General features: G+C 24.8%; 1 protein-coding gene across 6 annotated transcripts in view; it reads left to right on the top strand.

The window, feature by feature from the left end:
• Positions 1 to 15,609, top strand: part of LOC122511457 (kinesin-like protein unc-104) — a 45,090-nt gene that overhangs the window by 24,964 nt on the left and 4,517 nt on the right. For 2 of the 6 annotated variants that reach the window (XM_043626676.1, XM_043626674.1), the window contains 11 exons: positions 210 to 388; positions 3,369 to 3,506; positions 4,655 to 4,773; positions 4,847 to 5,216; positions 7,954 to 8,044; positions 8,196 to 8,311; positions 8,586 to 9,126; positions 12,505 to 12,685; positions 13,069 to 13,316; positions 13,577 to 13,873; positions 14,483 to 14,794. In XM_043626676.1, the coding sequence (XP_043482611.1) occupies positions 210 to 388; positions 3,369 to 3,506; positions 4,655 to 4,773; positions 4,847 to 5,216; positions 7,954 to 8,044; positions 8,196 to 8,311; positions 8,586 to 9,126; positions 12,505 to 12,685; positions 13,069 to 13,316; positions 13,577 to 13,873; positions 14,483 to 14,794 (2,592 nt within the window). Of the gene's footprint in view, positions 1 to 209; positions 389 to 873; positions 1,012 to 3,368; positions 3,507 to 4,654; positions 4,774 to 4,846; positions 5,217 to 7,953; positions 8,045 to 8,195; positions 8,312 to 8,585; positions 9,127 to 12,504; positions 12,686 to 13,068; positions 13,317 to 13,576; positions 13,874 to 14,482; positions 14,795 to 15,609 lie in introns of all 6 variants that reach the window. The other 4 variants (XM_043626672.1, XM_043626671.1, XM_043626673.1 and 1 more) reach the window with 4 other exon arrangements.

Raw genomic sequence — 15,609 nt, 5'->3', positions numbered from 1 at the left:
TTCTTTGAGATTTTCTTTTTGAGATTTTTTTTGAGATTTTCTTTTGAGAATTTTTTTGAGATTTTCTTTTCAAATTTTTTTTTACTCTCATTAAAATTTTTTTAATCTTTCAAAATGTTGAAAAAAAAATTTTTTTTCTCAAAAATAAAAAGGTAGAGTTTTAAAATTATTTTGGATGATTTTTTTTTTGAGTATTTAAATTCTTTTAGGTACAATTTCAATTTATACTCCTCACTGATACTCTGTACTCGCCATTGCCGCCTGATCTTTTGCCAGCGATAGAAGATGAGGAGGAGGACGAGAGACCATTTCCTAGAACAATTGTTGCAATTGAAGTTCAAGACACGAAAAATGGCGCCACTCACTATTGGACTTTAGATAAACTCAGGTAAAGAAAAAATTCTCCAGAAGAAAAAATTATTGTTGGATTTTGAAAATCGACGAACTACGAGTAGAAAAATTAGATTACACTCTCTCTCTCTCTCATTTTTGCTTAGTAGCTATTTTATTTCAATCATTCCATCGATTAGGAGAACATTTGGAGTGATTCTAATAAAAATTGAAAATTACCCAAACCATTAAGAGTAGAGAAAAAAAAATCTGAAATTACAGCAATATTGAAAATAATAATTCTAATTCTAAAAATTAATAATTATTTTTTTAACTATGGTTAATAAAAATTAATTTATTTTGCTACTGATAATAGTAAAAAATAATTAAAGAATTGAAATAAATGAAAATATTGCTGTAAATTCAGTTGCAAATGCTAAAGTGACGATTCACAGTTTTAAAGAAGAAAGAGCAATTAAAAAATAGAAAAAATAGGAAAAAAAACTGTGAATGGACACTAACAAAGTAAATGTTGAATTGTAGACAACGCTTGGAACTGATGCGACATATTTACAATGAAGACTTGAGTCTCAACACTCCGGAGGCTAAAGAGGATATTTTCCAATGTCTTATGGTCCACTCAAATCCGAAGTTATCGTTCGCAAATCTTTTGCCTTCGAGGTTGGTGCTCGGTCGCACGACACTATAATCGCAACGTGCAGCTTTTCGCGAATAGTATAAAAATTATTATTTCCCAGCTTCATTTAAATTCAATTTTCTTAAAAAAAAATAAAAACAAAAATAAAAACAAAAACAAAAACAAAGATAAAAACAAAAATAAAATTAAAAAAAAAATAAATAAAAGCAAAAATAAAAGCAAAAATAAAAAAACAAAAATAAAAAGAAACAAAAGAAAGAAAAAAAACAAAAAAAAAGAAAAGAATAAACATAACACACTAAGAAAGAAACATTTCTATTTCGCATTGTATATAATTCATTCTTATATAGAATTAGAAACGCACATACTTTTTTTTACAGAGCAATATTCGATCATTTAATAATTGCAAATGGGTGCTTTTTTCCTCGCTTTATCACTAATTAAGTATCGAATTTCCAATACTTAGTTAATATTTATTTAATACATTTTTTTTTTTGACAAGAAAAAAAGCTTTTTTCCGTTTTTGCTTTAAAATGTATCGTCATTAACATTAATCACTCATTTTTATATTATAAGAGGAAAATTTACACTCTAGGGACTGTACGAGTGAATAATTTATGCGAATACGAGTTTTGGGAGGAACTTCTTCAAATCTTGTGCTCGCTAACTATACTTGTACTTAATTCTCTAGAAATTGTTTTTTTCAATTCATTTTGGGAAAATTTTATTTTAAAAATATATTCAGGGTTGCCACAGTTTAAGGGAAATTGGTAAAAAAAGGAAATTTCGGGAAATTTCATATCAAAATTTCGAGAAAAATCGCTGTCAATTTTAAAAAGTCTTCTTCAGTGGGAAAAAATTTTTTTATCCAAAAATAAGTTGCCAACTAAAAACATATAGACATATTTATTATTGAATTATTTTTCTTGAATTAAACATGCAATTTTTATTGAATCAAACATATTATGTATTGAATAAAAATTATTATGTTTAATTCAAATATAATTGTTGGTTGACTGTGTAACAAAGATTTTGTTTTTGTATCTACAAAAAAATTATTGGATAAAAAAATTTATTTTTACAACTTTTGAAGCATTTTTTTTTTTTTTAAATTGTTTTTAGGTTGAATATTCTAAAAATACGATTATTATACAATCTTTTATATGGAAATTAACTTGTTTATTTTTCTAACTAATTTCAAATCGTAATTTTATCATAATTTAATTTATTTTAAAAAATTGAATTGAAATTAGTTGGAAAAATTAATTTCCTTTTAAAAAAATTGAATTATAATGGTATTTTTTAGCATTTTCAACTTAAAAGCAATTTTTTTTCAAAAAAATGCTTGAAAAATTGTAAAAATCAATTTTTTATTCAGAAATTATTTTGTAGATACAAAAACATATTTTTTATAAAAGTATGGATTGACTTAAATGGTTTGAAAATTTTTATTGAAAATAAATAATAAATAAGTAAATTCATGACTAATAAAGAAAAAGAATAAATAATATTTTTGGGTTTTTAAAATTATTAAAAACAAATGATTTTGATAAAAAAATTCTAAAAATCTAAGGTTCCCGAAAATTTTGAATTCAAATTTTTTGTTTACAGTTGAATTTTGTAAATAAATATAAAAAAAGTAAAATTCACGTTTCACTTAAAAATAATTAAAACTTATAATAGAGTTAGAATTTAAAATTTTAACATCAGAAATGTTTGAAGTTTTAAAATTAAAGAATTGAATAAAAGACATTTTTTTGAGAGAATTTGATCCAAAATTTTATAAAAATTTAAAGAGTTGATAAATATTATTCCTTCCAAGTCAGGGAAATAAAATAATATTTTTTAAATTTTTTGTAATTTTGAACTGAACGACTGTTTAGTTCAAAATTTTTGTTTAATTGTTAAATTATTATCGAATATAATTAAATTAGGGAATTTGAGTCTTATTTCATTAAAAAAAATAAAATAAAAAAAAATTCTTTAATATAAATAAATTCCTTTTGAAGAATTCTGATTGAAATCTTTAGTAATAATTAAATTTCACGAAAAGACAGAATATCTACTATCATTGCAGTTAAAATCTAGTTAAAATTTAGTTAAAATTTAGTTAAAAATTTATTTAAAATTTAGTCTAGGAAATCAGGGAAAAATTTGGAAAACAGAAAATCAGGAAAAATCGAAAATAAAATTTTTGTGACAACCCTGATAATTGCTTGTGTCTAAATGTTTGATCAAAGAGAGGAAAGAAAATAATTCTCTTTGATGTCATTCTAGATGTTCACAAAATCGTTATAGAAATTGAAGTCAAAAGCATGTTTTTCTCCATATTGTCGAAAAAGAAAATTTTTAAAAAATTTTTATTGATTTTTATTTATAGACAGCGACTTGAATTGATGAGAGAAATGTATCACAATGAAGCTGAATTATCACCGACTTCTCCCGATTATAACATCGAAACGATCACTGGAGGAGATCCATTCTATGACCGATTCCCCTGGTTCCGTATGGTTGGAAGGTAGGTTTTTTTTTATCTTCTGCCTCGACTTTTTGATGTTTTAGACAAATTTCGATTTGAAAAAATCTTTTTCAAAAAACCTTTTTCAAAAAAACTTTTTTTAAATTATTTTGCAAAATTTTAATATAAATTCTTGTCAAGATTTCAATTATTTATTATTTTCAAAAATTTTCCATAAGAATTTTCAAAAACTTCAATTATCTTATAAATTTTATAAAATTATTCTCTGAAATTCAACTATTTTAAAAAATTTTAATAAAAATCTTGACAAGATTTCAATTATTTTCAAAAATTTTTCATAAGAATTTTCAAAAACTTCAATTATCTTATAAATAATAAAATTATTCTCTGAAATTCAACTTTTTTCAAAAATGTTAATAAAATTCTTGGCAAAATTTGAATTATTTTCAAAAATTTCCCTCAATTCAATGATTTTTAATATCTATTTTAAAATATATATTTTCTAAAGAATAAAATAATTTTGAAAAAATTTAATAAATATGCGGATTTTTTAAAAAATTGTTTAAAGTTTTTATTTTCGAATATATATTTAATTGAAGAATTTACAAATTTTATTTTCCTTTTTGTACCTATAAACAAAATTTTCTAAAATTAAAGTTTAAAATATTAATTTTATAATTAAATTCTTTTTAATATAAATGTGAATTTATTTATAAATTCTAAAATAATTACTTTCATTTAAAATTATTTAAATCAATTTTTATTTCTTTTTCCAGGAAAACATTTTTTCAAAAAAAAAAAAAAAAGTAATTTATAAATTTTTAACAATTTTATCACTTGGTTATCTTTTATTGTTGTAAAACATAAAGAAAAACTTCGAGTCGAAGACTCGGAGTTATCTATTTCATGTTTTATAGTTATGAAAAATTTAATTAATAGTTTTAAGTATATAAATTTGAAAGTTATTTAATTTTTGTCAGTAATTGGTCCGTAATTTTTAATTTTTGGTCCGTAAAGTCTCTGTATTTTTAAATACTTTCACTGGTTCGAGCTCTGAAATTATTTTTAATCTGCACCTAATTTTTTGCCCCCATCTTTGAAAAACTGTGGACATTTAATGATTTATATCAAATTTCATGAGTTTCGAGTAGAAAAAAAAATAAAAGAAAAAATAATTTTCCAAACAGATCCTTCGTTTACTTGAGCAATCTAATGTATCCGGTGCCATTAATCCACAAAGTTGCAATTGTCAATGAGAAAGGCGACGTGAAGGGCTATTTGCGAGTTGCGGTGCAAGCCGTCGTGGGTATGTATGATTTTCGTGGATTATTTTCATTTTTTCACCCTCAGTACAGAATCTTAATGGACACTTCTTCCAGAAGAGGAAAACAGTGAATATTCAAGTGGCGTTCGACAGTCGGCACGAATTTCGTTTGAAGATGATTTATTCGGTGGTCATAAGCACAGTAAGCGGAATACACTTCTGGCGCAGACACTCGAGAAGAATCAGCAAATTCTCCTGCAGGAGGAGAGAGTTGTCGAGGGACATACTGAGACTAAGGATATTAAGGACGAGGAGGAGGTTGGCGACGCTGACAGTGGTAGGGGCGATAGTTCAGTGTCAAGCGATATGAAGGAGGAGGATCTTCCAGATCATCTTCAATCTGGCGTTGAATTCACATTCCGAGTCACTGTTCTACAAGCAATGGGAATTTCCACTGAATACGCTGATATATTTTGCCAATTCAAGTATATACAAATTTTTTAATAATTGTTAGTGATTCTTTACTCAGTGATCATTTTTCATTTCCCACTGTTTCCTATTTTTAACTTTAAAAATTATTTTCAAATCTTATTCAAACTTTTGAACCACTAATTAATTGTAAAAAAATTTGAAGCAAATTTTCAAATTATTTTCAAATTTAAAAATAAAGTTTTGAAGGAGATTTGAAAATAATTTAAAAATTAAGAAAATTTGCTTCAAACTTTTGCACAATTAATTGATTGTGAAAAAGTTTGAAGCAAATTTGAAAATAATATTTAAAGTTATTAAAGAAGATTTATATTTTTCACAGTTTTTTTTAGTAATATCATAATCGAAAATAATTTCTATTCTTAAACAAAAATTATAATTCCATTACAGGCTTCGTTTTTTTAAAATCAACTATTTACAAATCGTTAAAAAAAAAAAGTAGTAAATTGTAAGTAAATAGTAAGTAAAGTAAAAAAAATGACTTTGGATTATTTTTTAAAAATTTATGACACTAAAAGCCACTTTTTTCCTCTTTTTGAAAATAGTCTTTTAAATTCGCAAAAAGTTGAAATAAAAAAATTATTTTCCACAATTATTAATAAAATTCCTAGAAGCAATTCAATAGATGTAAATAAAAATTGTTTTAAACGATTCAATTATTTTGACAAATTTTTCGAAATTCAATTATTTTCAATATTTACAATTTTAATAAAAAATTTCCCAAAAGAATTGAATGAGTAAATTTTTTTTTTAAATTCTTTGTAAACTTTCAATTATTTACAAAAAAATGAAACTTTAACTGGAATTCAATTATTTGAAAATTAAAACACGATTATCATAAAATTTTTCGAAAAAAATTAATTATTTAAAAAGATTTTCGTAAAATTATTCTTCGCCAAAAATTCAATTATTTAAAAAAAAAATTAATAAAGTTCTTCCCAGGAATTCAATTATTTTTGTAAATAATAGTAAAATGCTTGTTAGGGATATGTAATTATTATTCTTAAAAATTTTAATAAAATTCTTCGAAAAAATTCAATTATTTTCAAAAATTTTGATATAATTTGTTTATTAGAATTTAATTATTATTTCCAATGCATTTTAAATAAAATTTTTTGAAAGAATATAATTATTTTTAAAAATTTTAATAATAACATTTTGCGTAACAATTCAATATATTGAAATTCAATTATTTTTATTGTTTCCTATTTACATAAAATTTCCCAAACGATTTCAATAATTGTAAAAAAAATTTTAATGAAACTCGTTTCAAGAATTCAATTATTTTCACAAGAATTCAATTATTTAAAAATAAAACACGATTTTCATAAAATTTTTCAAAAAAATCAATTATTAACAAAGATTTTTATTAAATTCTTCTTAAGAATATTTGATTATTTAAAAAAAAAATTAATATTTCTTCGCAAGAATTCAATTATTTTTCTAAATATTAAAATTTTTCTGAGGAAAATTATCGTTTTAAAATTTACTGAAATTCGATGCAGGAATTTAATTATTTTCAGAAATAATAAAACTCATAGCAGGATATTGATAATTATTTTTAACACAATTTTAAATAAATTCCTCGAAAAATGCAATTATTCTTAAAAATTTTTTAAAAATTCATCAAAAGAATTCCATTATTGATTTTTTTCAAAAAAATTTGATATAATTTGTTTATTAGAATTTTCTAATTATCTTTAATACATTTAAAATTAAATTTTTTTAAGAAATATTATTTTAAAAAATTCTAATAACACTTTTCGTAACAATTCAATTATTTTCAAAAAATGTTGAAAAAAATAAAATTCTTCGTGAAAAATTAATTTAAATAAAATTTTCCAAACGAATTTAATTATTTAAAGAGAATTCTTTAATTAAATTCGTCGCAAGAATTCAATTATTATCATATAAATTATGAAATTCTTCTAAAGAATTTAATTATTTTAAAGAATTTTGATATAATTTGTTTAATAGAATATTCAATATTTAATATTTACTATTTAAATAAAATTCCCCAAAAGAATTCAATTATTTAAAAAAATTTTTTAATAAAATTCTTGGCTAACATTCAATTATTATTTTCATAAAAATAATAAAATTTTTCTGAAATTTTCAATTATTTTCAATACAATTTGAATATAATTTTTTATAATAGACTTTAGTTATTTATAAAGAACTTAAATTTTCTTCGAAATAATTGAATTTGTATTTTTTTAAATAATTTTTTTCGATTATATGTATATTATTTTCACAGAAATTATTTTATTTTATCAATTGAATTTAACTTGAATTATTACATTCTCATCAAAAATGAGAAAGTCTTGGATTTTTTTTAACTTTTAAATATTTAAATATTTATTGAAAATAAAAATTATTCTATTTCTGAATGTAATTTATTTTAGAGAAATAATGAAAAAATTGAGTCGTCAAATTTAATTTTTCGAAGCCTGCAATCGGAGAAGACTCAAAAAATGCACTTTTCTCGATTTTCCACACAGAAATTATAAAGTCTAATTATGATTTATTTTACACAAAGCTTATTTTAATCGTTTTGAAACAAAAAAAAATTAATTTAAAAAAAAGTTACCGTAAGGAAAAGTTACCACTTCGTGGAGAATCACTCTTGTAAAATAAGCAGACAAAAAAATAAAATACAAAAATAAAACAACGAATTGAGAATTGAGATTAACAAATTAAATTCGAAATTAATTTCCATATTATTTTCCTTAGCTTTCTACATCGGCACGATGAGGCCTTTTCTACAGAACCGGTTAAAAATACTGGAAAGGGAAATCCACCTGGATTCTATCATGTTCAAAATGTAGGAGTACTACTTGTTTATTTCTTTGCGCTATCAAAGATTTTACTGTGTAAAATTTGTCATTCCTATTGTTAAATAATTTTTGATAGCGTGAAGATGTGATTCCTTTCTTTCAAGAATTGTAGAAATAAAAAAAGAATCTTTTTTTTAGATAACGGTTACAGTGACCAAGTCCTTTTTGGAGTACCTAAAAACCCAACCAATTGTTTTCGAAGTCTTTGGCCACTATCAGCAGCATCCGTTGCATAAAGATGCTAAACTCGATTAGTAAGTTTCTTCTTTTTCACAAAATTTACTATATTTTCTTAGGGCTCGTCCTAAGAATAATAAAAAATAATAAAAAAATAAAACATTTTTATAAAGTTAAGTTAAGTTAAGTTTTATAAGTTTTTTTTAAAGTATCATTGTTGCAATGCAACAATTTTGATACTTTTTTGTCTCAATTTTGATATCCTTAGAAAAAATGTGGAAGAAATGATTGAATTTAAATGAATGAACAAAAATGAATAAATAAAGATAAAAATGAAATTAATGTCAACAGCGTGAGGCAGCCACCGAAGCGAATGTTGCCGCCCTCGATTCCAATCAGCCAACCAGTGCGCTCACCTAAATTTGGCAGTGTCCTACCATCGCCGAGTACATCTCACGTTCATGCCAAATACGATGTTTTGGTTTGGTTTGAAATTTGTGAATTGGCACCAAATGGAGAATACGTTCCATCAGTCGTTGATCACAGTGATGACTTGCCTTGTCGCGGTCTATTCCTTCTGCATCAGGGAATTCAGCGGCGAATTCGAATTACAATTGTCCATGAGCACGCCAGTGAATTGAGATGGAAGGACGTGAGGGAATTGGTGGTGGGACGTATTAGAAATACACCCGAGCCAGAGGAAGAGGATAATGATTCATCTGTTTTGTCACTGGGATTATTCCCCGGTGAATATCTTGAAATACCAGGCGACGATAGATGTATGTTTAGATTTGAGGCCGCTTGGGATAGTTCACTTCATAATTCGGCATTGCTCAATAGAGTCACTTCTTATGGTGAACAGATATTTATGACCATCTCTGCATATCTTGAGGTGGGATATTTTTCTTTTTGCAAATTTTTATCTTCTTCTTCTTCTTCTTCTTCTTCTTCTTCTTCTTCTTCTTCTTCTTCTTCTTCTTCTTTTTCTTCTTTTTCTTTTTCTGCACTTTTCTTTCTGCTAACTTGAAAGTATCAAATTTCCGACCAAATTGATACCAAAAATATGGATCAAATAAAAAATTGATCCAAATTTAAGGCATCAATTTCATCCACTTTAGTATCAATTTGATACTTTCAATAAAACCGTGTATGAATTTTTTTTTCTTTCTCTTTTTCTTTCTCCTTTAGTTTTTCGTTTCATTACAGGACTTTGAAATTTCTAGTCTGAACAAAGCAAAACTTTACTACTGAAATGGAAAATTATATTAAAAATCTCTATAAAAACTAAATTACAATTATTTTTTTCGACAGGAATTTGAAATTTCTATAGTCTGACCAATACAAAATTTTACTACTGAAACGGAAAATTATATTATAAAAATCAATTTGAAAACTAAATTAAAATTATTTTTTTCGACAGAAGTTGGAAATTTCTAGTCTGACCAAAACAACATTTTACTACTGAAACGGAAAATTATATTAAAAATCTCTTTGAAAACTAAATTAAAAATATTTTTTTCGACAAGAATTTGAAATTTAAAGTCTGACCAAAACAAAAATTTACTACTAAAACAGAAAAATATATTAAAAGTTTCTTTAAAAACTAAATTAAAATTATTTTTTTCGATAGGAATTTGAAATTTTTAGTGTGACCAAAACAAAATTTTACTACTAAAACGGAAAATTGTATTAAAAATCTCTTTGAAAACTAAATTAAAAATATTTGTTTCGATAGGAATTTGAAATTTCTAGTTTGACCAAAACAAAATTTTACTACTGAAACGGAAAATTATATTAAAAATCTCTTTGAAAACTAAATTAAAAATATTTTTTTCGACAAGAATTTAAAATTTAAAGTCTGACCAAAACAAAAATTTACTACTGAAACAGAAAAATATATTAAAAGTTTCTTTAAAAACTAAATTAAAATTATTTTTTTCAATAGGAATTTGAAATTTCTATAGTCTGACCAATACAAAATTTTACTACTGAAACGAAAAATTATATTAAAAATCAATTTGAAAACTAAATTGAAATTATTTTCTTCGACTAAAACTGATTATGATCTAATTTACGAATCTAAAAAATTAAAAATATTTGTAAACTTTAGTCTGACTCAAACTGACTTATACTACTTAAAATGAAAACCTTGTTAAAAATAGAATTATATATAAGGATATTTTAACTGAAAAACATTCTTTACAGCTAAAAAGTGTGTTTTACTACTAATAAATAATTTAGTCAAGTTTTCGAAAATTCGTGTCTGACTAAAGTAAAAATTTACTACTGGCACAAGAAAAAATAAATTAAAACTGTATTTGACATCTGATTTTAAAAATTAAAAATGTCTGACGAAAATTGACCCCAACTTTATTTATAAAATGGAAATGAATTATATTTCTAAACTGTCGGCTGACATAGACTGACTTTTACTACTTAAACTGAAAACTAAATATAAAAGAACAAACCGTTACTATTGTTTTATAATTAAAATCAAAATGTCTGACTTAAAACATATTTTTACTACTTAAAAGTTTAAAACTTAAAACAATAATTAATGTCATGATATTTTTGTCTGACTTAGCTTGACTTGTACTACTTATATCGAAAAAGTGACTAAAAACATTTTAATACTATTATCATTAAAATTCCTAAACATTTAGTTAGATTGTGAGTTATTTTTACTGCTTAAACTCAAAAATAAAACGGATTTGAAATTTCTTGTCTGACTAACACAACATTATACTACTGAAACGGAAAATTATTTTAAAAATCTCTTTGAAAAGTAAATTAAAATTATTTTGTTCGACCAAAACTAACATGCTTTGTTTTAATTTCCCAATTTAAAATTTGTTAAATATTTGGAAATTTAGTCTGACTTAAACTGATTTATACTACTTAAAATGGAAAATTAATTAACACTATAAAACCCTTTGGTGATTTATAAACATTTTTTATAAGCAATACCAGACTTATACTACTTATAGTTTACAATTACAAGTACTTTAAACTACTTGTCTGCTAAAAACAAAGTTTTACTACTAAAGTGGAAAATACTAATAAAATACTACTACTATTAATGACTACTAACAATTAATCTTTAAAAAAATTTGTCTCACTAAAACTTAGGGCTTCTTTAGAAAAAAGAAAAATTGAGCATATTTTTGGAATTTGTGCCCGACTTTGACTGACTTACAAAACGGGAAGTAAGTATATTTTTGTAAACTAACGTCTGACTTAGACTGACTTGTACTACTGAAAACGAAAACTAAATAAAAACTTACTGTTACTACTGTTTTATAAATAAAATCCTAGTGTCTGACTGAAACTTGGTTTTACTACTCACAGAAGTTTTCGAACTCCTAATTCTCCGAAACAATTATTTTCAAATTCTTGTTTGACGAAAGCAACAGTTTACTACTGTAATGAAAATAATAAATAATTAAAATTTACAAGTGATATAAAAAATCGAAAAAATTGTCTGACTAAAATTGACCCTAACTACTAACAATATTTAATTTTGAAAATTAAATATATTTAAAAACTTTTTGCTGACTTTGACTGATTTGTACTACTCAGAGCAAAAATTAATCAATAAACATACTGTTACTACAGTTCTGAAATTGAAATCGTCGTGTCTGACTGAAATCTAATTTTACTACTTACATAATTTTCTAATATTCCTACTTTTTCGAAACAAAAATTTTTAAATTCTTGTCTGACAAAAGCAATAATTTACTACTGACAGAAAAAATAATTAAAAACTGTTATTTATAAATCTATAAATGATTTTAAATATTAAAAAAAGTTGTTTGACTAAAGTTGACACTAACTACTTGTGAAACGAAAATTAAGTCTATTTGAAAACTTTCGGCTGACGTTGACTGACTGGTACTACTTAAAACGAAAATTAAAAAAACTTAGAGTGGTATTTTGATTTAAACAATATTCATTATTTCTCTTACTACTTGAAAACAATTATTAAGCATGTTTGGTAATTTTTGTCTGACTTTTCCTGACTTATTCTACTTAAGTAGAAAAAGTGGAATTCCTTCTACTTCTTACAGTAAAAAATGACAGTTAATCAAAACTTTTTGACTTCCACAACTTTTTCTTTACTTTTCATCTATTTTCTTTTTTTTTTTGTTTCACGTTTTTCCTTCTTTTCTAATTTTTCGTTTTCTCCCTTTTTTTCTTACATAATTTATCGTTTTCTTCATTTTCTTTTTTCTTCGTCAAAAAAATTAAAATTTCTGGTATATTTTCTTAGTTGGAGAACTGTGGAAGACCGGCAATTATAACAAAAGATTTGAGTATGATCATTTACGGTCGAGATGCGAGAGTTGGGCCCAGATCTTTGAAACATTTGTTCAGCGGCAGTTATCGTAATCAGGAGGCGAACAGACTGAGTGGAGTTTATGAACTTGTACTTCGTCGTGCTTCCGAAGCAGGTATGATTCTTTGACAATTTTTTTCTTCCAAAAATTAATTTAATTACTAGAATATTTTTTTTTGTTTAATTAAATTAAAAATTAAATTAAATTTAAATTGAACAATTGTAATATAATTAAATTCAACATTCAAGTTATTGATCACTTCGAGTCGAGGTCAATAATAATTCATAAAAATTATAATTTAAATATAAGATTAAAATTGAAAGTAATAATTAATTTATAAAAATTATTAATTAAAAATATAGTTAAAATTGAATTTAAAATTAAGAAGTAAATTAAAAATTAAATTTAAATTTAAATTTAAATAAATTTAAATTAGAAAACAATTTTCCCTGTGAGAAGGAAATCTAGCTTGGAATTAAATTAATTTTCTTTCGCAGGAGTACAAAGACGACAACGTAGAGTCTTGGACACAAGTTCCACTTACGTTAGGGGCGAAGAAAATCTCCACGGCTGGAGGCCACGAGGCGATAGTTTGATTTTCGATCATCAATGGGAATTGGAAAAATTAACGAGACTCGAGGAGGTGGAAAAAGTCCGACACACTCTTCTCCTGCGGGAGAAACTCGGCATTGACAAAGTTCCATTTTGCAACAAAACAATGCACGACTTCACTAAAAGTGAAAAGGTACAAAAAATAAATAAATCCATCACTTCATTATTTTTCCAAAAAAAGAAATTTTCTTTTGACAAATAATTTTCGTTTACACTAGAATTATGTTTTATCAAAATAGATTAATTTTTTTTTCCTTTCTTCAATTTACCAGAATTGACGCTTTATGACCAAAAATTATTTACTGTCAAAAGAAAATTTTTTAATATTAAAAAAAAAATCAAGGAAATGATTACTGAAAAAAAAATTAGAAAAATCTTGTTCTATTATTGCAGGAGGTTTGTAATATGGTGGCTAAGGCAACAAATGAGCCGCACGCCAGTCCAGTGAAATTGAAAAAATCAACAAGCAAAGATGTTTATGAGCCATGGGAAATGACGGAGAGGGAACGTGAATTAGCGACAAAATATGTGAAATTAATTCAGGGGAGAATTCCAAGTAAGGAACCAATTGTTCTTACTGATGTATCGCCTGGTGAGGATACAATAACTGATCTTTCCACATCGATGATGTCCTCGGTTATATCATCATCATCACAAGAGTCAGTATATTCGCGTAATGATTTTTCGCAGGTAACTTTTCTTGAATACCTGAAAACGCCCATACAGCGGTTTTAAGCTATTTTTCTCCTTCACATCAAATATCGCTTATTTCACTCACTTCTGTCTCTCTCCTCGATCAATCATTTAATTTTAAATTTTAAATTAAAAATTTTTTTTAATTAATTTGATCACAGTTTTTCTCAGGATATCAAATTGAGACAAAAAAAGTATCAAAATAGATACTATTTTGATACTTTTTTTTGTCTCAATTTGATATCCTAAGGAAAACTGTGTATAGAAGATCAAATTGCATCGAATTGATACTAAAAATTTGGATCAAATAAAAAATTGATCCAAATTTTTATTATTAATTTGATCCACTTTAATATAAATTTGATACTTTTCAATAAAATTGTGATTTCATTTTTAGTAAATTAATTCGTTTCTTATTTTTTAATTAATTTGTAAATTTTTGATTTCTTGTTTTAATTCATTTGTAAATTTTTGATTTCTTGCTTTAGTTTCATTAAATTTTTGTTTTTCATTTTCGTCATTGTCGACAGAGTTGGTAATAAAAATATCGCTTAGATAACCGCTAAAAAAAAGAAAGAAAAAAAAAAGAAATGAGTGTGCGTTCAGGTAGTACAGGAATGTTACTTGCAGCCAACAGGATTGATTGTGAAGAGCAGTTCTAAGTCATGCATCTTTAGGTTGAGTTCCCCGGAGAGGGCGAGACTTCAGGAATTACAGGAGAGTATATTGGCAGGAGAGGCTGCCAGTCAAGCGAATAGTATTGCACCAGCGCCTCTTGGTTCCACTTCACCGCTCAAAGAAAGTCTCGTTCTCTATGTTCCCGAAGTGGAAGAAATTCGCATTAGTCCCGTTATTGCCCGAAAGGGTTATTTGAACGTTTTGGAGCACAAGACGAATGGTTGGAAGAAACGATGGGTGGTAAGTTTTTTTTCAACAAAAAAGAAATTTTTTTTTTTTTGTAAATTTTTTTATTTATTTTAATTTTTATTTATTTATTTTTAAATTTCAAATTTTGTAGAACATGTCTGAGATTGATTCAGAATTGACTTGTACTACTTAAAACGAAAACTAATTAAAAACTGTTAATATACTGTTAGAAAATTTAAAATCGTATAATGTCTGACTGAAACCTGTTAATACTACTTCCAGAAGCTTAAATTAAAAATATTTGGAAACGATAGTCTGACTCGAACTGACTTATACTACTTAAAATGGAGAATTAATTAACACTATAAAAACTTTTGGTAGTTTATAAACATTTTTTACAAATAATACCAGACTTATACTACTTATAGTTTACAATTACAAGTACTTCAAACTTCTTGTCTGACCAAAACAAAGTTTTACCACTCAAGTGGAAAATACTAATAAAAAACAACTAATATTAATAATGACTACTAACAATAATCTTTAAAAAAAATTTGTCTCACTAAAACTTGGGACTTTTATAGAAAAAAGAAAAATCGAGCAAATTTTTGGAATTTGTACCCGACTTTGACTGACTTATACTACTTAAAATAACAAACTAAATATTGTTTACTATATCACTATTATTTTAGTAATAAAATTTTAAAAATTAATTCTAAAAATTGTATTTTCCTGATAAAAATTTTGTTAAAAGATTTTGTTTGACTAAAACTGACCTAATCTACTTATTCAAGAAAAACATTTTCTTATTTTAAATTAGTCTTGAGATTGACTCAAGTTGACTTGTACTACTTAGAACGAAAACT

This window comes from Leptopilina heterotoma, unplaced genomic scaffold (genome assembly GCF_015476425.1).
Source record: "Leptopilina heterotoma isolate Lh14 unplaced genomic scaffold, ASM1547642v1 Lhet_83, whole genome shotgun sequence".
Taxonomy (NCBI): Eukaryota; Metazoa; Arthropoda; class Insecta; order Hymenoptera; family Figitidae; genus Leptopilina; species Leptopilina heterotoma.
Note: the sequence above shows the minus strand (reverse complement) of the source record. Positions and strands in the feature narration are given on the sequence as shown.